Source organism: Lithobates pipiens, unplaced genomic scaffold, assembly GCF_037356315.1.
Source record: "Lithobates pipiens isolate NorthernLeopardFrog02 unplaced genomic scaffold, aLitPip1_a1.2 Scaffold_30, whole genome shotgun sequence".
Taxonomy (NCBI): domain Eukaryota; kingdom Metazoa; phylum Chordata; class Amphibia; order Anura; family Ranidae; genus Lithobates; species Lithobates pipiens.
Genome location: NW_027507791.1, coordinates 107912576 through 107940302, shown reverse-complemented (window position 1 = coordinate 107940302; position 27727 = coordinate 107912576). Strand labels below are relative to the sequence as shown.

At 43.4% G+C, this 27727-nt stretch overlaps 1 protein-coding gene across 8 annotated transcripts in view; it reads left to right on the top strand.

Moving 5' to 3' along the window:
• Positions 1–27727, top strand: part of RYR3 (ryanodine receptor 3) — a 1008486-nt gene that overhangs the window by 280688 nt on the left and 700071 nt on the right. For all 8 annotated transcript variants that reach the window (XM_077464742.1, XM_077464741.1, XM_077464740.1 and 5 more), the window contains 5 exons: positions 8580–8692; positions 18507–18612; positions 23052–23145; positions 26346–26420; positions 26515–26671. In XM_077464742.1, coding sequence (XP_077320868.1) covers positions 8580–8692; positions 18507–18612; positions 23052–23145; positions 26346–26420; positions 26515–26671 — 545 coding nt within the window. The remainder of the gene's footprint in view (positions 1–8579; positions 8693–18506; positions 18613–23051; positions 23146–26345; positions 26421–26514; positions 26672–27727) is intronic.

Here is a 27727-nt window from a genome sequence, read left to right as displayed (position 1 = left end):
CACAGATATGCATTCATGAATTTCTCTAGTATCAGCAGATGAGTTCTGTTCAGCGCTCACCTGCAGTGCTTCTCCTGACAATCTCGGTCTGGATTTCGCTGGGCTGCTGCTGATCGGCGTGGATGTCCCTGGTGACCTCCTCCCCTGTCTGTCGGAGGGTGCTGGGCTCCCCGAGGAGGCCCGAGGAAGGACCAGGGGAGGAGTGCGTGCTGCCACCTGCGCCATCTTGGCTGGATTCGCGGGCCGCCGGTGGAAAGAAATACGGCAGTTTTTTAGGCTGCCCAGTGCCTCTCCTCTTCGGCGACATCTCCGGAGTGTGAGTGGACCCTCCGGAGTGTTTTTGTGCGGTTTCGCCGGCGCAGGGGGTCCACAGTGCGGATGATTTCCCGTCGCTGGAGCGGAGCTCTGTCCCTAAGCGGCCATTCGCCAGCACGCGGTAGCCATGCCCCCTTGGAACATTAAGGTTTTTAAACACAATCTTTAGTCTGTCAAGGCCCGCTGGGGATGAGCCGGGCCGTTCTATTAGTAAAAAGTCGACCAGATAATGGATGACCTCCTGACACTGGGCTTTGTGCAACAGAATCCATGTGAGAGACTGTGCAAATGTATCAAATAGCCAGGGGCTACTCTTTGACCCAAAGGTCAACTTGGTGGTGAAATAATATGCCTCCTTCCATTTGATGCCATGCCAGCACCAAAGGGACGGGTGGAAGGGCAGGAGTTTAAAGGCGTCCGAGATATCGGCTTTGGAGAGCCAGGTACCTGTGCCTGCTGTAAGTATCGCTTGGATCACCATATCCAAGGAGGCCTTTTTTTAAGGGAGAATTCTACACAGGGGATGAGGGAATTAAAACTGGGGATGGGGGAAGAATGAGGTGCAGACAAATCGTACACCAGACGTAATTTTTTGGAAAACTTGCCCTTGACAAGTCCAATAGGGCTGACACTCCAGGTATTGAACGGGGGTTGAGTGAAAGGGCCTATCCTAAAGTCCCGGTCTAACTCGGTCTGTAGGAGCTGGTCTACAGCCTGCTCATTGGTCTGAATGAAGATTCCTGCGCTCATGGGTAGTGTGGGGCAGAGAAAGGAGGCCAGTGTGGAACCCTTCTGTGAAACCTTGGATAAGATAGGTGGCCAGGGACGGGGTGGGGTGTGTGGAAAGCTAGAAGCCGAGCCATGTGACATTGACCTGGCTTAGTCATGCCTTTTTCAGCTGCTTGACTTCACACAGGATTCTAGGATGTGCCCTCTGGCATAAAGTGCAGATGTGGAGCAGGTGACACTGGCTAAAGTTACAGGAACTATAACTGAAATGATTGCAGATAGCTGCTCCTTCCACGGTCCGGACTGGGCGTCCGAGTTTGTCCATCTGGGGCATACGTGCAGGGGCCTGCTGGCCCTGAACTGCACCAGAGGTAGAGGGACTTTCGAAGGGGCGACTGGTTGTCACGTTGGCGCACCAAGTGGCAGTGTGGGTAGCAGATTGGCAAATTGCACACAAAGGTGAGCGTAAGTCAGCAAAGTGGTGGCAGAAGAGCTCCGTATCCATCAGACTCCAATTTGTGGCCGTCTGAAACTGTGAGAACCTGGCTGCTGCTTTGGCGGAGAAGGAGCGGTGGTAGTCATAAAAAACAAAAAACAAACCCTCCATACTTGTAGCCCAAGTCCACCACAGTATGGAGGTATAGATCCAGCTCTTCCCTTCTGCAAGACTGAACATATAACATCCCTCACTAAGGTAGGGTCGGGGATAGCAACGGCCGGGCGGGTCTCCAGGAGTGCCACTCTGGCCTGAACCTCTGAAACCGAAGTAGTTGAAGATGACACTAAGGTGTGCAATTGAGATATGACCGATGAAATGGAATCAAGGAACGCCTGCTGGGTGCTGGGTCCTGCTGCGGCTGGTGGAGGAAAGAGAAGCTGGAAGAGCTCGGCCTTCCCAGCTGTAGCAGGAAAGGGCACCCATCTACGCTTCAGCTCTGCAGTCAACTTTGGCATGGTCCATCCCCTGAGCGACTGTACACTGTCACTCTCTGAAACTGGAGAGGGGGACAGAGAGGCCTTGAGATCTTCACTGCCGAGCCTGGGACATGGTATGGTGTTCTAATGCCCTAGGTACAGTGACTTGTCCTTAGGGTTGAGTCTTGATTGACCGGAACTTATTAAGGGTGACATGAATTACAAGTTTGGCTTGTGCTCCCTAACGACATACGTACCTAAGCGGTGTATATATTTCCTTTATATTTTTTTTTACCTGGGGGAACACCCTCCAACCTGATGCAGGGTGGACCTACTGAACCCGACTGACCTGAAGAAATATGAGAGGTGAAAACTTGTGAAGGACTTGTATACCTATTTTGACAGAATGACTAGAATGGTGACTTTAACAGGCGGCAGTAAGTTGAATGAAATTAAATGAATGAAATGTTTGTCTTGATCTTAAATGAAATTAAAATATCTGCCATGACAGAGGCATGACTCAGTCGTGTCGCAGTTGCAACTGACAGCGAACCGGATTCTGGAGCATGTACTGAAATGAGGCAATCGGTGAAATGAGGCCAGATAGTTTGGGCACATCGGGACGAATCGGTGCATCACGGATGCAACTGGATTCGAATCGGAGCATGGTACGTCTCAGTGAAATGATTTGTTTACCATGACAGAGGCACGAATCGACCATGCCGCTGTTGCGACTGGCCACGAATAGGATTCTGGAGCCTGTACCGAAATGTGGCGTAATACCTGGGGCATGCCGAGACGAATTAGTGCATAGATGTGACTGTATTCGTATCGGAGCGTGCCTTCAGTGCCTTGAAAAATTATTCATATCCCTTGAAATTTTGCACATTTTATCATGTTACAACCAAAATTTTAAATGTGTTTTATTGGAATTTTATGTGATAGACCAGCACAAAGTGGCACATAATTGTGTGAAGTTCAAAGAAAATAATAAATGCTTTTAAACGTTTTTTACAAATAAATATGTGAAAAGTGTGGTGTGCATTTGTATTCAGCCCCCCCTGAGTCAATACTTTGTAGAACCACCTTTCGCTGCAATTACAGCTACAAGTCTTTTTGGGGATGTCTCTACCAGCTTTGCACATCTAGAGAGTGAAATGTTTGGCCAAGCTTCTTTGCAAAATAGCTCAAGCTCTGTCAGATTGAATGGAGAGCTTCTGTGAACAGCAATTTAGAAGTCTTGCCACAGATTCTCAATTGGATTTAGGTTTGGACTTTGACTGGTCTATTCTATCACATGAATATGCTTTGATCTAAACCATTCCATTGTCGCTCTGGCTATATGTTTAGGGTCGTTGTCCTGCTGGAAGGTAAACCTCCGCCACAGTCCCAAGAGTTTTGCCATCTCTAACAGGTTTTCTTCTAAGATTGCCCTGCATTGGGTTCCATCCATCTTCCCATCAAATCTGACCAGCTTCCCTGTGCCTGCTGAAGAAAAGCATCCCCACAGCATGATGCTGCCACCACCATGTTTCACGGTGGGGATGGTGTGTTTAGGGTGATGTGCAGTGTTAGTTGTCTGCCACACATAGCGTTTTGCTTTTAGTTCAAAAAGTTCAATTTTGGAGTCATCTGACCAAAGCACCTTCTTCCACATTTGCTGTGTCCCCTACATGGCTTCTCACAAACTGCAAATGGTACATCTTATGGCTTTCTTTCAACAATGGCTTTCTTCTTGTCACTCTTCCATAAAGGCCAGATTTGTGGAGTGCACAGCTAATAGTTGTCCTGTGGACAGATTCTCCCACCTGAGCTGTGGATCTCTGCAGCTCCTCCCGAGTTACCATGGGCCTCTTGGCTGCTTCTCTGATTAATGCTCTCCTTGCCCGTTCTATCAGTTTAGGTGGGCAGCCATGTCTTGGTAGGTTTACAGTTGTGCCATACTCTTTCCATTTTCAGATTATGGATTGAACGGTGCTCTGTGGGATATTTTTAAATAACCTAACTCTGCTTTAAACTTCTCCACAGCTTTATCCCTGACCAGTCTGGTGTGTTTCTTGGCCTTCATGATGCTGTTTGTTCACTAAGGTTATCTAACAAATCTCCGAGGGCTTCACAGAACAGCTGTATTTATACTGAGATTAAATTACACACAGGTGGACTCTATTTACTAATTAGGTGACTTCTGAAGGCAATTGGTTCCACTATATTTTAGTTAGGGGTATCAGAGTAAAGGGGGCTGCATACCAATGCATGCCACACTTTTCATATATTTATTTGTAAAAAATGTAAAAACTGTTAATAATTGTCCTTTCACTTCACAATTATGTGCTACTTTGTGTTGATCTGTCACATAGAATCCCACTAAAACACATTTACATCTTTGGTTGTAACATGACACAATTTGGACACTTTGAAGGCACTGTGTGTGTGTTTGTGTGTGTGTGTGTGTGTGTGTATATATGTATATATATATATATATATATATATATATATATATACATATATATATACATATATATATTATTATTTTTTTATGTAGATATACGTTATATTACTTCAGCATGACATTTGTCTGGCACTATCACCAAATTCACAAACATTCTGCCACTGGCACTCTTCAAGTACATCTCCATGAGAATTTCCCTCAATTCTGTTGTCAGACTCCTTCAGGAAAGCCAGTGCCTAGTTTCTCCTCTTCTCCTCTCCAGATCACTGCCACTACAATCCTCCCTATGCATGAAGGCAAGTTCCATTACTTGGCCTCCCTTTTCTACACAGGCCTCCCTTGCCTATAACACTCAAACTTAACCCTGAGTCTTGATATGTCTTATCTCGCAGTAACAAGGTTAGGGATCACTGGGTCACCTATTCTACTAGCCGAACAGTTTTCTGATCTTGCATCCTTGAAAGAATTGGCCTTGACACCAGTCGACATCTATGTCAACTTAGTGCTAGGAAAGGACGCATTGTCCCGGCCCTTAGTAGCACCTTTATGTGCTTATCTGCCTACACATGCCATTCGCGTGACTGCTCTATGGACTCTCGCTTACAGATCTCCCAGCACCTCTAATCCCCTGATATGTGTTAGTTAGACACATCCAAATTTTTCAAAAACAAAAAACATGGTGCTTCAACCTGATCAAACTATTCCCCAGGCTAGAGCTTGCATGCTTCACCATGCCAGACTAGCAGTATGGATCTGCTTGTATATAGTCATCCAAACCATGATAAAATGAGCCACATTGTGAATATAAAAACTTCATTCAAACTTTCCATCCTCTAGGTTGATTTCCCTTCCATCATGAGAGCACCCCCCCCCCCCCCCAAACATATATTGTAATCTATCACATGCATGAGGTAGTTGTCACATACAAATTGTTTGCAGTCCTCTTCACTTTCCTCTGTTGGACTTGCAAGACACCTAGCCCTTGCTACCTGGCAGGGCTTGGTTAATCATGTATAGCTTTTGGGGGGAGGGGGGGTTACCTGGCCTGGAAGGATCCTACCACAGGAGGCAGTTTATAGAATTTATGCCAGAGAGGCAACAGGAAGGAGCAATCAGAGACAGTGAGTAGATCAGCACAGTGCAGGAACAAGACAAGGGGAAATATTGTAAGCAGTAACAATGCTTTCTTGAAGACTGCATGCCAAATTTTCATCTAACCTTGCCCTGGGAGATCTCCATGAGTGTAATCAGTCGGGAGGACTGGGAGAAAGAGCAGCCGGTGGGCTAGCATTTTTGCAAGCAAGTGGAACTGTGAGCAGTGACTATAGGAAGGAAGAAGTCAAGGACTGATTTCTGTTTCTGAGTGAATAAAGGAAATGTTAAGTGACTGGCTGTGCAGCAGTGGGGACCCCGATATAAGCAACATCTTTAATGTTCCCTTCTGAACATCGATAGAAACAGGTTACATAGACTATATGTAATATTTTATGTACAGTCTATAGCTAATGCACTGCATTAGCTATAGACTGAGTGCCCTGATTACATTAGTGCGCCACCAGTGCCAGCAACCATTGCCCACCAGAGCCAGGAACCAGTGCCAACCAGAGCCAGCAATCAATGCCCACCAGTGCCAACAATTAGTGCCCACCACTACCAGAAATCAGTGCCCATTAGTGATGCCAGTCAGTGCTGGCTTTCAGCGCAGCCTATCAGTGATGCCCATCAATGCCCATCAGTAAAGTCCATCAATGCTCATCAGTGCCACCCATCAGTGGCCATTGGTGCTGCCCATCAGGGCCCATCAGTGCTGCTTATCCATGCCACCTATCAGTGCCCACCAGTGCCAGCTATCAGGGCCCAGTGCCAACTATCAGTTTCCACCAGTGCCACCTATCAATGCCCACCAGTGCCACTCATCAGTGGCACATATAAGTGCCACCTATCAGTGCCCATAAGTGCAGAATACTTGTGCCTTCTCATCAGTACCACCTAATCAGTGCCCATATGTGCCACCTCATCTGTGCCCATAAGTGCCACCTCATCAATGCCCATCAGTGCAGCCTATTAGTGCCCATCAGAGCCACTTCATCAGCACACATCAGTGAAGGAGAAAAATTACTTATTTACGAAATTTACTGACAGAAACTAAGAAAAACATTTTTAGGAATATAAAAAACCAGCAGTGATTAAATACCACCAAAAGAAAGCTCTATTTGTGTGAAGAAAATTATAATGAATTCACATGGTTATAGTGTAGCATGACCGCGCAATTGTCATTCAAATTGTGACAGTGCTGAAAGCTGAAAAATGGCCTGGGCAGGAAGGGCGTGAAAGTGCCCTGTAGATAAGTGGTTAAAAGTGTGCTTATTCTTTAATACACTATATTGTCTTAGCAATAAATTATATTCAAAATTATACTGAACAATAAAGAGCGCAAGGGAGAATTTCTTTTGAAATTTTGTCAAATCATCTGAAAAAAAAAATACTAGCTGTAAAGCCCCATGATCTTTTGGACTGCATGATATATGAATAAAAGCCTAGTATCTGGACTGGAACACCCTGAGAAGTTTCCCCGAGTCTTTTGGATGATAAAGGCCACGGCTGGGTTATAGCCAAACGTTGTTTGCGCTTGCCCTTTGGTAAGTGGCTTTCCATTTGGTGGTGGGTCACATTTATTTGTGGATCACAGTGGTGTTTACTCAGCCATACTAATGGACTTATGATTTATCAATGGATTTTATCGAGCTGTTTTAATTACGTCTGGTACTCCATTGCTGTTTTTTAACCCATCATCTTTTGGTTTGGTGCGGACATTGTTTTGTTTGTGCGCTACAAAGTCATTAGACATGTGCAGAATGGAAACATTTGTTTTGTTTCATTTTGTTTCTTTATTCTCTAATGAATTCAGAATTTTCAGAACAATTTGTATTCGAATTGATCAAAAATTGATCAGCCGATTCAAATTCTATGTGAAGAATAGCTGGTTGTTAAGGAGCAGGCCAGGAGTGATGACTCATCAGCTGTCAGTGGGTCTCCCCATTGACAGCTGAATGTAAACATAGGAATGCCAGCAATGAAAAGTAAATAAAAAAACAGCTCCCCCGACGCCAAAGCTCTGGCGCCCATACGCCAAAACTAAAAAAGCCCCCCCCCCGCCCCAAAGCACCCCCCAATGTGGAGGGCATGCACAGTGGTGTAGGGGGTAGCACTTTCGCCTAGCAGTAACAAGGGTTGCTGATTTGAATCCCAACCATGACACTACCTGCCTGGAGTTTGCATGTTCTCCCTGTTCCTGTGTGGGTTTCCTCCGGGTACTCCAGTTTCCTCCTACACTCTAAAGATATGCTGGTAGGTTAATTGGATCCTGTCTAAATTGTCCCTAGTATGTATGAATGTGAGTTAGGGACCTTAGATTGTAAGCTCCTTGAGGGCAGGGACTGATGTGAATGTACAATGTATATGTAAAGCGCTGTGTAAATTGATGGCGCTATATAAGTAACTGAAATAAATAGAAATAAATGTGGCCTGTTACGGTTCAGGAGGGGGGCTGCTCGCTTATACCCCCCTTTTCTGACCTCCTGAGCTGCATGCTTGGATAAGGGTCTAGTATGGATTTTGGAGGGGGGGGGGGCCCACATAAAAAAATGGCATGGGCTCCCCTTTAAAATACCCCCACACAGTTTTTTTCATTTTTTTTTTTCTTTGCTGGCATTCTGGCATGTATATCATGCAGGTGCGACTTTAAAGGGTTTAATTTGAAGTCTATGCCCTCAAGTTGCATGAAAGTTGGGCCAAAGTACTGCAGGAACTACTTTAACTTCACTGTGACTTTATGTCGCACGGACATGAACAGTAAAACATGTAAAATGTGGGGTGCAACTTGCCATGTAACTTTGAGGCCCAAAGTTGCATGATGAGTCGAACAAGTGTCAGTGAGGCCTAAAACGACATGGACCTGCAGCCCTTCAAAGCTCAATCATGAATCAGCACACTTGTGAACCAACCATTGGCTCTCAATTGACAATCAGGCTCACCCATAAGTGAAGTCCTTATTTTATACAGTGTATTCAGATCAGTTTGCTGTGGCTCAATGTGTTTTTTGGAAGTCATCATTGCACATTTGAAAAGGATTCTTCTGGTGAAACAATATTGAACCATATTTTTATTACAGGAGAAGCCTGTTGGTGGACAATACATCCTGCATCCAAACAGAGATCTGAAGGAGAAAAGGTTCGAATTGGAGATGATCTGATTTTAGTCAGTGTTTCTTCTGAAAGATACCTAGTAAGTATTCTTCTTCAATGTGCAAAAAAGACATTGCACAAAAAATGTATTTGTTACAGGTAGAGATATATGACAAGATAGGTGAAAGCGCTATGCTAACTTCATCTCAGTCACAATGTCTCCTGGATAGCTTTAGCAGTTCAGTTTTTTGTTCATTAAAAGTGCTTTTACAGCTTTTAATCTAGTTGCTCAACACTTATATTTGAATTAAGTTTTGGGCTGGGTTGGCATCATGCCCAGCAAAAATAATTTTTTAGTTCCTTTGAGTAGCCATTATTGTTTGATGTTGGCATGGGGGTTATTTACAAAAGGCAAATCCACTTTGCACTGAAAGTGCACTTGGAAGTGCAGTCACTCTAAATCTAAGGGGTAGATCTGAAATAAGTGGAAGCTCTGATGATTTTATCATCCAATTATGTGCAAGCTGAAATGCTGTTTTCTATTTTCCTTGCATGTCCCCCTCGGATCTACAGTGACTTTACTTCCAAGTGCACTTGCAGTGCAAAGTGGATTTTCCTTTAGTAAATAACCCCCATATGTCTACAGATATTTTAATGAGTCATTAGATTTACTGCTCTTTCATCTAGGGACATAGCTAAGTCATCACTTGATGGTAGACTCATGTATAATTCTACTTGTAGGTTCTTTTAGTACCACCTTCACTCTCTTCTGTTGTGTAACCAATACTATTTACTGAAACAGTGTTGAGTTTTCCCTCTCCCAGCCTCTTAACTACTTCCCACCAGGCCACTGCACATAAACGGCCGGGTGGTTCTTTCCTTGTTCTGAGTGGATGTTCTGGAACGTCCCTCAGAACAAGTGCTCGCAGTGTGGCCACGAGATTCACTGCAGCTTGATCCTCTGATCATTTGGATCACAGCATCCAGCTGAGCAGAGATTGGGATATGGGTGCTGTGAATGGCCCTCCCGATCACCTGACGGCTGTGTCCAATCACAGCCGTCACAATGTAAACAGAGACGCGTGTCTCTGTGACAGGTCTCCCCACTAAGCTCAGTGAGAGTTCAGTGCGCGGAGGGAGGGGGGATAGAGGGGGAATCTGCAGATCTGTGACAGCTCTCTGTGTGAGGATGATTTTACACAGAGAGCTGTTACATATCACCCCACAAAGTACACCAAGCACCACTGATATACCCCCGCCCCTATAAACATTTCAGTTTCCCAATAAAAAATCTGTCTGTCTCCATCACTGCCAACACCAAATAAACACTGATTTGGGTTATTTTTTACCAAAGAAATGTAGCAGCATCATTTTTGGTCAAAATTTATCAAGAGGAATTACTTATTTGCAACATTTTATAACAGAAACTAAGAAAAATTCATTTTTTTGGGAAAATTGTCAGTTTTTTTTTTACTTGTGGAGTAACAAATAAAAACCCCAAGCGGTGTCTAAATACCACCCAAAAAAAAGCTCTATTTGTGTGAATTTGTTTTTATAAAAATGTAATTTGAGTACAGTGTTACATGGCCGTGCAATTGTCATTCAAAGTATGATCTTGCTGAAAGCTGAAAATTGGTCTGGGAAAGAAGGGATGAAAGTGCCCAGTATTGAAGTGGTTAAACAAGCATGTCTGCTTAAATCCTCTACAGCTGTTCCAGTCCAGAGCATTTTGTCTATTAAATAAGTCTGTTAATTAAGACCTGATAGACTCTGTCATACAGAACACAGGCTGTATATTCATGGAGACCTTGCGTTATAGGCTGGCACTTTCAGGTAAGTGGACAGTGGCAAACTTTTGAGGACATGCTTACTGGCCATTCCCCTATAATCCTACCCTATTCTGTGGGTTCTCAGTTCTTTGCTAGTGTCCTAAGGTCATTGAATTCTTAACGGAGAAATCACTAGCTTAATTAGTTTGTTTTTCTTTGGATTCTTCAATCAACTTTTCACTGTCTTCTAATACAATAATAGGTAATAATAGGAGCAGTGCTTCCTGATTGGTGTAATCTCCAAAAACCTTGGGAACTGTACCTGGACCTCACAGCCTGAAATATTTCTTCTGGTACTGGATCCTATTTTTTCGCACAACTCAGCACTTTTTGCAATGTGTGTAGTTAACTGCAGTGTGCTATTCAGGTCCAGGGCCATGGTCCTTTCCTATGAAACTTAGACCCTGAAGACCCCTTCAGGGGTACACTCACTGTGACAAACGAAGCCTGGACTCTATATATGGACCAGCAACATGAACAGGAAAGCAAGGATCATCCTGTTTATTGTACTATAGCTGTAACTCCACAATCATGAATAGTGTGCATTCAGTAAGTGGTTAAAAACTACTCACAATCATGTGAAGAATTATTGCTTGTAAAAGCCACCTATTTGTGGAAATCAGTCCTGGAAACAACAGTCTCCAGATAACAAAAAGGAGGACATTAGGACCACTCCTGGCTGATGCGTTTCGAGGGATTACCTTCTTCCTCAGAGCCTAGCAGTAATGGCTCCTTCAGTTATTATATACACATATACGTTCATTAGACACATCCCATGAGAGTCTCAGGCCACCACCCACTAAATGCGGAGTTCAGGAGTAGTCAAGACAAGCCGGGTCGGTAACAGTAGTCAGATGCCCAGTAACAGGTAGCAGGTATGCATGGGAATGCTGTAGACAAGATAGTACTGAAGCATAACTTAGGCTTAGTTTAAATAGCCCACTTGGTGCCAATGTGAGCAACAGATGTGCACTCATGTGCACTAATATGCGCATGTAAAGGAACATGAATTAGCCTGTGCCTATACACAAGACTGTCAGGAAGGATGAGCCAGTATGCAAGATGGCGGCCGAAGAATACGACCTGTGACCTCAGCCCCTGTCACGTGCGCATTTGTCAGGAAGGGCATGCCAGTATTGAGGATGAGAATCCAAGACAACCTGTCAGATTGCCGCCCGTGCGCATGTGCACATCTTTGTGTGCATTAGCGCACAAATGTGCGTGCGCACGTGCACCCAAACCGGCTTGTCTGACCACCGCACCTGCCTGCTCCTTCTGCTACCTTGCTGTCAGCCCATCACCGACCTGGCCTGTATCCTGACTATTCTTCTGCCTCCGCATCTGCTTCTGACGTGTCCGCCAGTGTATGACCCGGCCTGCCTGTACTATCCCTCTCGTCTGCCTGGAGAATCCTGCTGAGCTACCGCTCCTCCTACAGCTGCTTCGGATTCCGCGGTCTGCAACCAATCAGGCACTCATGTGACTCTGCATTCCTGCATTCCCTGTCTGCTCTACTGGGGAGCCTTGAGTCAGAGGTGTAATATCAGGCTCTACTGTCAGGTACGTGACAAGGAAGCTGTCTAGAAGAACCAACTTTGTCTCCTGGTATGTCCTTCCTGACACTATCCAGTAAAACAAGGGTTCACTATACCAATTCAAGATGTTCCTTCATTCAAAGATTCTGCAGACAAAGAGCCTCACAGGCTCTGTTTTGGAACCAACTATTGCTGCAATTTTTTGTGCACCAAAAGCAGCTAACTGGACTTTTTTTGGGTCTTATGCTTGTCTTCTTCAGAACTATCCTATTCACCCAATTTCATTTCGAGACTGCTTTGAGACTATTTTCATAAGTAGTAGGCTCCTTCTCTCAACCTACTCGGCTCCTATTCAGCCAAGCAAAAAATTCCCAAGCTTGGTGGATTTTTAACCCAGCCTTGACAATGGGAAAGTAGTGTCTGTCACATCATGGAATGTGATAATGACAGATGTCAGTCTTTTAGCCTGAGCAGGAGTGTTCAGGGAACATGACCACCAGTGAAAGCCACACTCCCCATCAGCATCCTGGAGCTTAGAGCTATAAGGATTGCTATGCACCATTGGACTTCTGCAAGAACACCCATTTAAGGTGTAATCCTATAACACCATGGCTGTCACGTACCTGGTGGAGATCGAAAAGAGGGCTTCTCTTTCACCTCCTGTCCAACGCTCCTGATAGAGATGACAGGGAGTGAAGGACATAGAGTGACACAAGGGGCAGTTTAGCAGGTGACACCAGCTGAGGCTTGACAGGAACCTGATGGCCGTAGATCACCAGACAGGTACTGGAAAGTGGAACACCGTGACGCTGGATCAGCAGGCAGAAGCATTGCCGGAACATGAGCCAGGGGGTCATCAACAGCCGGCCAGAGCAGGTACAGGAACATGAGGCTGAGGTGGAGACAGGATACAGGCCGGGTTCAGTATACAATTGGGCAGTAAAGTACAGCAGCAAGAGACAGGAGCAGAGTCAAACACAAGCCAAGGCCACAGGTAGGCAGGCGGAAGTCCAAAGAAAGGTACACGAGAAGCCGGGTCAAACACAGATAACTGGAACAGATCAAAGCACAGGTTAATGGAACAAGCTGAAAGACCACTCAGCAATGTGTGTGTGATTGCTTGGTTTAAATAGGCTTACTGGCACCAGTGTGTGCAGGTCTGTGTGCGCACGTGCCTGCTCGCGCCTGCATGTGCTCACGCATGTGCCAATACATGCTTCTCCTTGTGCATACCCTGGTATGCTTGTGCCTGCAGGCCAATGCGTGCTTGTCAACTGGGTTTCCCTTAAAAAGTCTGTGGCCTACATTATTAACCAAGAGGATACCGGGAGGCATGCTTCCTTGAAGTAAGCAAGCTTGATCATCTCATGGATGGAGAAACACTGTCCATCGATGTTTGCTTTCCACATCCCAAGAGTAGATGATTGGAAGGCAGTCACTGCTTTGACCAAGATGAATGGACCCTTCACCATAACATCTTCAACTTGATATGTTAGAGATGAGTGACCCTGGATGAGGCCCTCAGATTCAGCAACCAGTTACCTCAGTTTGTTGCCTGGACCAAGGACTGGCTTTGGATTCCATGATAATTCCCTGGTCTCAATCCAGGTTAAGATATGCCTTCCATTCATAAAATGTTGCTTCAACTGCTCTGCAAAATAGAGCAAGAGAAGAAACTGGTTATTCTCATTGCACCAAACTGTCCCAGGAGCCTGATATATAAACATATTTAGACTGCTAGGAGGTGACTCTTTGCCTCTTCCCACCAGGCATGACCTGCATTCACAGAGCCCCTTATTCTATCTTGTTTCTTAGTCACTGCCTTTAATGACATGGCTGTTGAAGCCATTGTCTTAAGAGACAGAGGGGTCTCTAAATCTATCAACCCTACTTTGCTAAAAGCAAGAAAAGTCACTTTCAAAATGATCTACTATTGGTGTGAACATAGGCACTTCAACCCCAGAGATTACTCTGTGTTTCATATTCGGACCTTCCTATGATCAAGACTGGACCAAAATATGATCTTAAACACATTGAAAGGTCAGACTTTGGTCTTGACCATTATTTTTCAAAAATCCTTTGCCTCGCTCTACCTTTTCAAAACCTTTATACAAGGCGTATCTCCAATCAGTCCCCCCTTAAAGCACTCTTTGCTTCCTTGGGACCTCAGTGTGTTTCTCTCTGCTCTGCAGACACCACCATTTAAAGCCATCAGGGAAATCCCCTTAGATGCAATAGTGAAGAAAAGACTGTGCTACACCATAAATAAATTGTGAAAAAAGCTGCTAACACTCAAACAAAGTTAATCAAAAAAGATAGATCAAACAGTGTAGCGCTAATGTGTACTAAAAAAATAATAAGATCATACACGTATCAAGCTGTAATGAAAAAATTGTGTGACAACAACAACAAAAAACACAAATGTGCAAATGCATGAAGTGCATATAACACTGCACACTAAGCCCTTGTACACACGGTCGGACATTCCGACGGAAAATGTCCGATCGGACCGTGTTGTTGGATAATCCGACTGTGTGTGGGCTCCATCGGTCTGTTTCCATCGGAATATCCGACGGACAAAATTTTAGAGCTGGGTTATAAAACTTTCCAACAACATGATCCGATCGGACTTTGTCCGATTGTGTGTAGAGAATTCCGATCGGACAAAGTGCCACGCATGCTCAGATCAAATTCTTAGACCAAAGCTATTGGCTACGTCCGTCGTAATGAAATAATGTTAATGAAATAATGTCATCACGTTACGTACGATTGGATTTTCCGACAACTTTGTCTGACCGTGTGTATGCAACATCAGTTTCGGACAGAATCCGTTGGACAAAATCCGATGGATTTTGTTGTCGGAATGTCCAACCGTGTGTACAAGGGCTAATAGTCCATAGAATAGTGGAGGTGAAGAGAGGTCTTTTTGTTCAGATGACACCAAACAATCAGAAACAGAGCAAAACAGCTTGTCTGTAGCTGATCTCAACGGTGCTTTTAAGATAAATGAGTAAACACTCTTACCGACTGTGATGGACACACATGTCATGTGACAGTGAGTCAGAAAGGCTTGTGACCCAATGGGGGCTGAGGTTGGTGTGGTACTCTGAAAGAGATTGGTTCAATCTGATGTGGGATCCCCAACTCTTGATTCCATGGCTCCATGAACCGTTCTTGCGGCAAGTAGGTATAATTCCAGGGCAATTCCTTATAACCCCAGAATGGCATGCAAATGGTATCCAAATGGTGCAGGTCAAACCAGGAGGTTTATTAAAAATAGTGTCATATATGACAAAAATGGCAGGATAAAAGGGATCACAAGTCAAAAAAAAAAACATAAAAGCAATGTGGGGTGCAGTAAATGCTGGCCCAAAGTGTTTCTACACTAAAGGTCTTCAACTGGGGCAAATCCCCTTAGATGATCTCTCCTGTTAGCCTTCTTGGTTGCTCTCACATCTGTCAGATGTGTCTTGGAGCTAGCAGCCCACTCTTCTAAGGAGCCATTACTTATCCTTCACGAGGAAAAGGTAGTATTACGCCCAGGGCCATCCTTTCTTCCTAGGTTGGTATCAGTCTCTAACTGTAATGAGCAGTGCCCTGGTCCAAAACATCCAAAAATCCTTTTCACTTCTTATATTAGAAAGACAGACTCCAAATTTAATTTTGAAGCTTAATGAAGTTTCATCTAAAGGTTTTTTTTTTTATGTTGCTATCTTCTAGGTTGTGTGCTTGACCCTGGTGACTTTGTATGACTAGGAAAAAATGTAATAAAGAAGTAAAAAAAAAAAAGAAGGGTAGACTCCCTATTCGCCCTACCCTCAATACCTTGCAAAGGACATCCTGCTTCAAAGTCCACCTATACTAGATGGATATAAGATAGCTCATCACATGTGCTTACACTCTAAAGGACAAAACTCCTCCTGTGCGTTTATGCACTCATTCCACCAGATTGGTGACTCTTTCTAATGCCGCGTACACACGAGCGGATTGTATGGCGTACTTAGTCCGCCGAAACACATTTCAGCGGACAATCCGCTCGTGTGTGGGCTTCAGCGGACTTTTTCAGCGTGCAGTCCGGAGTACTAAGAATTTCGGGTTTTTTTCGAAATCCTGTCCGTCCTACTTTGGTTTCAGCGGACAATACGGTCGTCAGTATGCTAGTTCGACGGACTAAGAATGGCGCATGCCCAGAAAGGATTTACACGGCGGAAGGGTGCTTTGCTGTGTCTTGGACTTCCTATTTCCAGTCCCGTCGTACGTGCTGTACACGTCATCGTGCAAGCTTTCGACGGACTGTTTGTGTATCCGTGTGTGGTCAAGTCCGTTCAGTGGAAAGTACGACGGACTGTCCGTCGGATTGTATGAAGAACTAAGTACGCCATACAATCCGCTCGTGTGGACGCGACATTCTGCGGACTTAGTCCAGCGGATTGTCCACTGGACTTTGCAGCTGAGGTCCACCTGACTTTCAAACGAATGGACTTGGCCACACACGATCACTCCAAAAGTGAGACGGATTTGAACATGAGGATGTAGAACAAGGAAGTTCATAGCCAGTAGCCAATAGCTGCCTTAGCGTCGGTTTTAGTCCGCGATAGGGCAATCCGAACAGATTGTCCGCTAGAAAGCTGGGTCCGGCGGACAATTTTGAAGCAAATCTTATTTATAAGTCCGCTAGACTTTTGGGAAGAAAAAGTCCGCCGGAGCCCACACACGATCGAATTGTCCGGCGGACTAGAGTCCGATCATGTGTACGCGAAATTAAGCAACATTGTAGCCAAATGAGTTTTAGATCATATTTATATATTTTTTGAGACAGAACTTTCTTTTGGTGGTATTTAAAAAACAGTTTTTTATGAAAAAACAACCAAATATTTTGAAAAATAAAAATGCCTGAATATGACAAAAACTCTGAAATGACACTTTTTTGGAAAGTAGAGCCCCCGATTCGATCTAATTTTTGCCAAAGTTTTCTGGAATTGAGGAAAAATGTTGCTACCGAGTTTAAACACAGAGCTTAAGAATGGTGTACCAGATATTCATTATTGCACAGGTCAGAGAAAGGAGGAAGTGAAAGAGTTAATGTACAGGTCACATACAGTGGTATCATGGAGATGAAGATATTAATGTTCAGATGTGCAGGATAAGGGAAGAAAAAGGGGCAATATACAGGTCACTAGATAGACTATATGGAGCTAGTATGTGTAGGAGAGGAGGGGACATAAAAGGGTTTATAAAAATGGTCCTTGAGTCAGTGAAACAGGATGAATGGATCTGCAGCTGCTGATTCACAATTACACAATCCCTCTCCTTTCCTTTTTGTAAGAAGGGGAGGAATCAGTACTGTAAACAGTAACATGTGAGCACTTTAATGACCGATTACAGTAATCACATTTTTACTCAGCCCCTCAGAGTAGTGTCTCTGTGCAGCCAGCTGTTTAATGACAGGCACTTAGTTACAAAGCGACTACCCAGAGTATTAGTCACTTGAGGATTAGTTATCCAGCGCCGTTCATAAACAGCACTGTGAAAAAAAGCCCACTGATCCAATGTTCAAAAATGTACAAAAGTGGTTAAAACTGAATTTCAGCATTTCAGCAACTTTGCAAAAAGTGCAGGCACACTGCAAGTCCAATTAGGTACACATCACCTCTATGTTTCTCTTGTATCTATGTGACAGGTTTATTGCACTCTCAGAGGACACACTCTGGCTCTGAAAAGAGAGACAGACACACAGAGCAGATAGATATGTCATCCCTCCCCTCTACTAGCCATTCACCCCATTCACAAAAGTCTTTCAAATTTTTTTCAGAAAGTGTTCACATATTACAAAGGCTTCTGCGAATGGGCAGAAGGAGGGGAGGGGCAGGGCTAGCAGTTCCAGCGACTCTGCTCTTGAAGGAACTGAGACCACAGACAGCAGCCTTGGAGCTCCAGAAGTTAACTTCCTGAGACACAATAAACCTGTCTGATGTAAATAATAGAGATATGTCTATGAGGTGGCAGGCCTCTTCTTATACTTAACTAATGGTATGCCTGCAGTTATTACAAAGTAGCTGAACTCCTGGAATTCAGCTTTAAGAACGCTAAAAGTGATTGTGCATTTTTAAAAAGTGGAATGAGTGTCACTGAAGTAAACTACTAGCATTTGAAACAATAAATGTTGTTTTAAATGGTGTTCACTGAGATTAGAGACAACACAAAATGTATTTACCTTAGCCTTTACCTTAGATGTACTTAGGGTGACCTCAACAGGCAAAAAGATGCTTTGTTCTGCTAAGGCTGGTAGTATTCCTGTTTATTTGAATAAGTCGTTTGTTGAAAGGGAACTTTTGTCAAAATGACTTTTAGTTATTTGTGCCAGCAGTTGATAAAAGGGGACCTTGTTTCTCTACACTTAAGATGCCAACCATATTGTTTTACCGCACACAAGATAAGACAAGGTACATTTTATATATGTCTTTTGCAGAATCAATGCAATGTTGTGCTCAACCTCTCTTCAGAAATGTGTTTACAGCACATGTAAATAATTCTTAATTTTATCCCATAGCATCTCTCTATATCCAATGGAATGGGAAATATTCAGGTGGATGCTTCTTTTATGCAAACGCTGTGGAATGTCCATCCTACGTGCTCCGGGAGCAGTGTGGAGGAAGGTTTGTCTTGAGTCATTTGAGTTATTGTTGATACATTTTGACATGGTAATTCACTTTTTACTCAGTGTTTTGTATGTGGTCACTGCTATATACAGGATTCCATTGACTAGTGAGCACATAAAAATAAACATTCCCCATTAAACTATTTGTTAAACTTCTTACCCCAACAATGGCAGTTTACAACTTTTAGCGCTGCTGGCTCCTGCTGTCTCAGTACTGCTTCTCTGAACTTCTGTTTTTCACAGGGAAGACATAACAGTGGACAGTGCAATGTCCAGCGAGTCTGTTATTTTTGGAGAAAAGAAGGGGAGGAGCAGGGGAGTCATGGCACTAGCTTAAAGCTGGATTCCAGGTATTCAACCACTTTGATAAATATGCAGGCATACTATGAGTTAAGTCCAATGAGGTGCATGTCGTTACGTGAACTTATCCCTTTAATTTACATCTGCAAGTTTTATTGAGATCCAGAGTGATAGCTCTTGCTATCGTTCTGGAGCATCAATGCTGTACCCTTTTATCTAAGCTGGTCTCAGCTCATTCAGCACCTATGTCCTGCTGTGCCTGCCTCTCCCCTCTGCTGCCCATTCACAGACTCCCTTGTATTTTGTGAAATAATTCAAAAAATACAAAAGCTTCTGTGGTTAGGCAGCAGAGAGGAGGGGCAGGCAGAGATGCTGTGTGTGAAATCACAGCATCGTTAATGTCAGGGCCCCAGAGAGTAGCGGCTGGAAGGCTGCATGCATCTCATTGGACAGCAGGCCATAGATGGAGCGATTTTCTTTCCTGCAACAACCTTGATTTCCCCATCAACACAGTTAGCGTTGGTGGGGAAATCCCTCCTGCAGAGCCATTGTGTTCTCCCTGTGGCAGGGCCACACCCACTATTTCATATGCGATTATTGCTAGCCACTAGCAATAATCGCATATGAAATCTGACAGTCTGATTGTATCCAAATTGATCGATCAACTTGGGTAAATTCAGCCTTCCCATACATGGATATGAAAACTGGCTTTATACACAGCATGCCAGCACATTTATCAGAGTGGCTGGATTCCTGGAGTTCAGCTTTAAACTGGAACAAAAGCAGGGATTAAAAGATGAAGAAGGTGTGTATGCTTGGTAAGTGATTAAAGAATAAGTTCACCTTTTATAACATGTACACCGGTATTCAGGGTATAACTAGTAACATGTTTCTGTTGTGCCTGACCCTGCATCCCGAGTCCCCTCTATGACAGCAGGCCGGGGCCATGTCATTGAGTTCTGTGAATGTTAGAACTACCAATATGGACAGCCTTTGCATGTGTTGGCATGTAGTTCTCAATGTACTACCAGGGTGCTATTGAGCAGGTAGTTCATTGATGCTTCCTGTCAGTGTGTAACTGATTGCCCGTATGAGGTACGAGCAGACAGCTTACACTTTCAGTCTGCAAGAGCCCTACATTGTACCCATGATCTGCTGGTCCCAGGTGCAATGCTTTACAGGTTCCCAATAAAAAATTAATGAATACACATTTTTTTTACCTGCAAAAAGATGGGCATTTATTATTTTTTTAAGGTGAACTTATCCTTTAACCACTAGGGATCTGCGCTATAGCCGAATGACGGCTACAGCGCGGACCTGCTTTACCGGGACTACGTCTATTGACATCGTCCCATGCACAAAAGGCCTGCACGCCCCGCTCTGTGCTCCGCGAGTCTATGAGACTCGTCTGATCATGGATCGAAGCAAGGGGTCGATCCCGACCCCTTACCACGTGATCAGCTGTCAGCCAATGACAGCTGATCATGTGACACAACGGAGCCGGCAATCGGCTATTTTTCCTCCTCGCGCTGACAGTGTGAGGAGAAAAAAAAAGAGCCGATCACCGGCGGCCGTGATCGGGACTGATGTGGGCCAGCTTATCAGTGCCCACCGGCCCCCTGCCAGTGCCACCTCAGTAATAAAAAAATGTCCCCCATCAGTGCCCACAGTGCCACCCATCAGTGCCCACAGTGCCACCCATCAGTGCCCACAGTGCCACCTATCAGTGCCCACAATCTGCCTCAACAACAGTGCTGCACCCCAGTGCCACATATCCGTGCCCATCAGTGTCATCTACCAGTGCCCATCAGTGCCCATCAGTGCCGCCCATCAATGCCCAGCAGTGCCACCTATCAGAGCCACCTATCAGTGCCGCCTTATCTGTGCCCATCAGTACTGCCTTATCTGTGCCTATCGGTGCCACCTTATCTGTGCCTATTAGTGCCGCCTTAACTATGCCTATCAGTGCCCACCAGTGCAGCCTATCAGTGCCCACCATTGCAGCCTATCAGTGCCCACCAGTGCAGCCTATCAGTGCCCACCAGTGCCGCCTCATCAGCACACTTCAATGAAGGAGAAAAATGACCTGTTTGCAAAATTTTATAACAAACTATTAAACATGATTTTAAATTTTTTTTATTTTGCATCTTTTTTTGTTTGTTTAGCAAAAAATAAAACTCCCAGCTGTAATTAAATACCACCAAAAGAAAGCTCTATTTGTGGGAAAAAAATGATAAAAAATTCATTTGGGTACAGTGTTGTATGGCCTCGAAATTGTCATTCAAAGTGTATCAGCGCTGAAATCTGAAAATTGGTCTGGGCAGGAGGGGGGTTTAAGTGCCCAGTAAGCAAGTGGTTAAATTGGTTGCTGAAAGTGCATAAAAAAGACTTTTAATATCACTTTAATATTCCTATTTTTGTAATGTCTACAGGCTTGATTTTGGTGCCCTTGAGATATAACTTAGATTAGAATTTCCTGCTCTTTGGTTGTGAGGCAGAACTTGTATTTCTGAACTTCAGTTAAATGGCCTGAAACGCCAGATTTGCCATTAGCTTTGACAGCAGCAGCAATGCCTCGCTGTCTTATCTTTATCATGTTGAGCTCAATGCCCTAAGGATCTAAATATGACGCACATTGATAAGTGCCATCTCTATGTAACGTTTTGCTTTTAGTTTTGTGTTATACTGTTCACCTAAGTAAATTGTGTTAAGAAAATGTCACAGTCATGTTTATAGACAACTGATTCGATGAACCATCCTTTGTACATTATGTATTTTAAATGTTACAAATCATCTGGAAATTTTACTTTCCTTTTTTGAAAATGAAGCTTCTTGTCAAAGAGACATAGTGAATCTTCTTTGTGGCTAATTATCAGCAAATGCAAGGGAAATGCAGGAAATCTTTTATTGAGCACCTTTTATTCGCACACTTCTGAGGCCGCGTACACACGCGGGGACTGTTCGCCCAACTTTGTCCGTCAAACAGTTTCAGCAAACAGTCCGCTCAAAATTAGCATGGACGGACATGGCCACACACGACGAACGAACAGTTTGCTGAAACCGTGCGCGATGACGTGAACGGCACGTACGACGGGACGAAAAATACGACGTCCTATACACTGCATTATAACTTTCGGCGTGTAAATCCTTTCTGAGCATGCGCGGAACTTAGTTTGACGAACAAGCCTACACACGAGCGGACTGTTCGCTGAAACAAGGTTTCAGCGGACAGTTTTTCGGAAATTCTGAAAAACCTTGTTCGTCAAACTGTCCGCTGAAACTGTCCGCTGAAAGCCCACACACGAGCGGACTGTCCGCCCAAACACTGTTCAGCGGACAAAGTTGGGCGAACAGTCCGCCCGTGTGTACGCGGCCTAAGACACTTAAGGCTAGGTTCAGGGAATAAAGTGTAGCGATATTTTAGACTCCTGAAACATTTCAAAGCCAAATGATGGTGTCACAGTCCCCAAGGAATTTTACATGTTGCTGAACAAGTAAATAAAGTACCAGATTTGATCTGTGAAATCGTGAAATCTTAATTGTGAAATCTTAATTGTGAAATCTTAATTTTGATTTTGTGAAAAGTGTTGGGACTAAACTACTAGCTGGGAATTAAACCAGGTTCTCAGAAACATATAAGGATCTGTTGATTGATTCTATCCATGGGTGTACGCACAACTGGGTAGAATGATTTTGCACCCTTCCTGGTGAAGTCTTCAAAAGCTGTTTCCAAAATTTGCTACTATCAATACACAGCAGATTGTGGGTTACTTTGTAGCAACTACATGATTGCATAAAGGACTTAATTTCATCATGGATCTGGGTTACTATTGTCTCATTTATTCTTTCAAACCCTGAATTACTTGAAGAAAAAAGCTAAAGCAATAGTCTAAATATTTATAATTACTAAAGGAAGAACATGTTATTCTGTACTGATTATTGAGTTGTACTTGTTTTTTCTGTTCTCCTCCCTATCATTTGCTGATGATTGAATTAAGTTTTAATAAAAAGTACATAGGTTGCGATATATTCGCTCATTAACATATTTAAAAATGATTGTTGATCTAACTTATTTTAAAATTGTTGTTGACTGTGTCATACACCTTATTATGTCTTACATGTGTTTTTATATTTCAGGGTATCTTCTTGGTGGACATGTTGTCAGGTTTTTCCATGGTCATGATGAATGTTTGACGATTCCATCTACCGACCCAGCAGAGGCCCAGCATAGGTAAGGTGACATATGCTTAACAAAATGTACACACTTTTTGTCCCTCAAAAGTGTTTTGCTCAGCAATATCCTATTAAGGAGGGTCTCTTTCAGAAATGGACATTCCCTGTTTTTTACTCAGCCATTTCTTACCCTAAAAGGTTCTTGGCAGTTTCCGTGGAAGATATTTTCCTGTTTTTAAGAACTAGTTGGACAAGAGGTTGGGAGCCCACTTCAAGGCCTTGTTTTCTCTAGCATGTCTTGCCATTGCTCATCTGCCAGACCCTTGCTTTCTGGACTAAAGTCGATACCCTGGTTCTGTTTTAATGGATCTCTCTGTTCATGACCACCTGTAGCTCTGCCCTGCTCTTTAGTATCAGATGAACTGCTGGTCCCTGTGGATATCATGGCTGCTTAGTTCCACATTTTGCCATGTGTAAACAACATTCCTAATTTATTGCCCTTCTCTTTGACATCAACCCTGGTCTTTATCGAGGTGCTTGCCCCAGTCCTAGCTCTGCTCTACTTTTATGATATCCACATAATAGGATGATTAAAGGAACAGTCTATGCAAACCTTTTCAGCCAATGTCAGACAGATTGTGCAGACAAGGCAAAGAGTCTGATGGATCTCCAACCCTTTGAAGTCATTGATGGAACCTCCTTACTGATTGAAGCACCTTGGCCTGATATTGGCTACAGCCCTGTCCAAGATCTTTCTACCCCAGGGCAAACTTCTATCTCTCTATTCACATGCTCAGACACTTTGGTCCCAGAGTCAGCCCTCAAATCCCTACCTGCAAGAGGGTCTTCAGAGTGATGAAAGCCCTCTTCAAGGAAGTACTGTACACCCAGATTTGAACCTTTGCACTTCAACGTTCAACATTCTGGCTGCATGAGGCAAACAGACTCATTCCTTAGACTGCCCTATGCATCCAGCTGGTAAAGGCAGGACTCTTACTGGTGTGGTGGATTTCCAACCTGGTGCTGGAGTCAGGGAAAACTTTTTCCCCCAAAGATGTGGAATTTTCTTACAATACAAGCAAGCCACTCAGGCTGGGGAGGAGTACTAGATCTGTGCACGGGGCTTGGACATTTAAGGGCAATTCCATTGTCCCTTCAATGCTGGATCTCTCAGCTGCGGGATCACCCAGCTAGATTCTAATTGGACAATGCCAAGACATCTACATCAAGTCTACATCAAGAAGACAGCAGAAGTTGAGCCTCTCAACAAGAATCAGACCTGATTCTCACTTGGGTGGAACTGCAAATTCCTGGTCTATCAGCTGTTCAAGTCCCAGGCCTAGAAAATTGGCAGGTGCACTTTTTCAATTGTCAGTGTCAGTATACGAAAGAAATGGTCTCTCCATCTGCAGGTATCCCAGGCCCTTTGCCACAAGCGGTTAAATCAACAACAAACTGGACAGATTTTCTGCCAGTTCCAGGGACCTTTGGTACTTTACATGGATGGTCTAATGACTCTGTAGGATCATTTCAGCCTTATCTGTGCCTTTCCACCTCTACATTATCTTGCTCATCTACTTCACAGGATCGAGACTGAGAACATTCTGGTGATCCTCATGCAGCGAACTGCCCCTGTAGAATGTGGTACTTGGACACACTCTGACTCCTGGCAGACTTTCCATATGCCCTTCTGGATCATCAGTCCACCATCCTAAATATTAGATCCTGGCTTTAACAACATGGCTGATGAAGCCCAGGTGCTGAAGGGCAAGGGTCTATTGTATTCAGTCACCAATACGCTCTAAAAAGACTAGAATGTAATTTGCTCGTAGAGCCTACCATCTCACATGGAAGGCTTGCTTTGTGTGGTGTGGGGCTAGGAAGTTCCATTCTAGGAAGTACTTCATGGGATGCATCTTGCCCTTTGTACAATCTGTCTGGTCCAACATCTGTCCTGTACCATCAAGATGCAAATATTGGCCCTGGCTGTTTCAGAGACTGTTAACCCCCCATTTCTTAGAGATAAGGCCTCTGTGCAGGGTGTCCACACGCTCATGTGTGCGTCCTCCTGTGGCTCCATGGGATCTTAACCTTGTTCTGTCAGCCCATGTTTGTTCTCATTCACAGGGTGTTTTTTCTCTCTGCTATCACATTTGCTGAATTTGTTGCCTTATCTTGTAAAAAGCCTTTCCTTGTGAACTGATGAATGAGGTTGTTCTGAGGCCTAGGGCCTTCTTTCTCCCTAAGGTTTAGTCCTCCTCCAACCTTAACCAGGGCATTTTTCTTCCCTCCTTATGTCTTGTTCTGAAGCATCCAAAGAAAATAGGATTTTTGACCTATCTGAAAAAATCTTTTACTTGGAGTATAAACCAGGACATAGGTCCCTTCTTTGTGTTTTTTATGATCTCCCTTTAAAGTAATTGTAAATGCTATTTTTTATTAATTTTAAAATAACAAACAGGCTTATACTTACCTGTTTTGTACAATGAAAAAGCACAGAGCAACTCTGATCCTCCTCTTCTTTGGTCCCCTGCTGGCGCTCCTGGCTCCTCCTCTTCTAGGTGTGCCACCATAACAAGCTGCTTACTATTGTGGCACACCAGCGGGCTCTCTCCTGAGCTGCACTACCTGCGTCTATAGACACAGACAGCGTGGCTCGATCCCACCCCCTGCTCTTTCGTCATTGGATTTGACTAACAGCAGCAGGAACCAATGGCTCCTGCTGTTCTCAGCAAAGCCTGTGAGAGTGAGAAGAAGGGTGCTATTCTAGATCGAGTGAGGGCTCAGGTAAGTATAAAGGAGGGGGCATACTGCTAGCTAAACATTTTTTTATCTTAATGCAAGGCATACATTAAGGTAAAAAAAAATTAGGGTTTAGAACTACTTTCTACAAAACTGAGGCTTGCTGGGAGTGAGAGGGGTTTATAGAAGTCTCTACAGGTTCTTTTTGCCTATGTCTGATCTCCTTAAAGTAGCTGCATATAATCTATGGTTAAGAAAAAAGATCCCGTGTCCAGTACTGTACTCCAAATAAAGGATTGTATAGGGAAATTTAAAAAATTCCTAATTTTTTAACATCTAAAGTAAAAATGTACCACCATCACTATACATTCACTTTAAACGACATTACACTTTGTAAAACACAGATAAAGATAAATGTGTAATATACATTTTCTATTAAGTATTACTAGCCAGTAACTCAGATTTTTATGTTAATGGCATGCACATTTTGTTTTTCTGAACATTTCACTTTATTAGGAAAGTAAATTATGAAGCAGGTGGAGCAGGTATTCGCGCCAGGTCATTATGGAGAGTGGAACCCCTCAGAATCAGGTAACCTTGAAAAATGTATATAAACTACAGTATTTATTAAACCTACAGTACAGCTTGGTAAGTAGATGTCAATGCTTTCCTTTTATTAACTCAGTTGGAGTGGAAGTCACATCCGATGGGGGCAGACATTCCGCCTTCGCCATATTACAACTGGGCAGTATTTGGCACTGACAGAGGACCAAGGACTAGTGCTACAAGACCGAGCAAAGTCGGATACTAAATCATCAGCTTTCTGCTTCAGAGCATCCAAAGTGAGTACAATTTTCTACTAATCCACACTTGTTTCTTCAGTATGTTATACCAGTGTTTCTCAACTCCAGTCCTCAAGGCACCCCAACAGGTCATGTTTTCAGGATTTCCCTAAGATGAAATGGCTGTGGTAATTACTAAGGCAGTGACACAGATCAAATCACCCGTGCAAATCAATGGAAATCCTGAAAACATGACCTGTTGGGGCGCCTTGAGGACTGGAGTTGAGAAACACTGTGTTATACACTAAAAAAAGAGGTTTGTTGTATTGAGAAAGATCTCAACATAAAGATATACATGTTTTAAATGCATACAGTATCTATGTCAAATAAACATATCAGTTACAAAGATACATTGCTAATATTAATTAACCCTTATAGCAGCAGATAGAATGTTCTTTCCAGTTTTATTAAATCACTGTTGGACTGAATAGTTGAAGTTGCCACATGTAAAAAAGCCATAAACTGAAGATTAAAAAAGTAATCACAGAACAGGAAGGACAATATTATAAACAAACTGTTTAGGATTCCTTTTAGTGTAAAATAAAATCTTGGCATCTTTTAAAGCAGTTGCTGGGCAGAGTTTTTATTATGTAATTATGTTTATGAATTTTAAAGTAGATCATTCAATTTTTACCACTATCATTGTAATAAAAACATTTTCTAGGCACAGCTATTTAATGGCAGATATGCAGTTTGCTTGTTGAACTTTCAGAGCTATATTAGAATCAAAGTGTTAGCCAAAAGAAATAATGACATCAAGTATTTAACTGCCTCTTTCACAGATCCTCACCATATTGCTCACAATGTTTAATAGTGATGTGCTATTTAATTTTGTTTCTTTTTAGCTACCAGTCACCAATATATCTTACATTTGTCTGTACCCAGCAGATGCCTGACACTTAAATAATACAAAAAAAAAAAAAGAAGCAGATTTTAACTGCTTTTTTAGAAGTAGAATTGAACTCCCTATAATTAATACACTCTATAATGGTCACCATCTATGTCTTTGTTGGACTGTTTTAACAGAATGACTTGATGGAAACCCATGAGTCACAG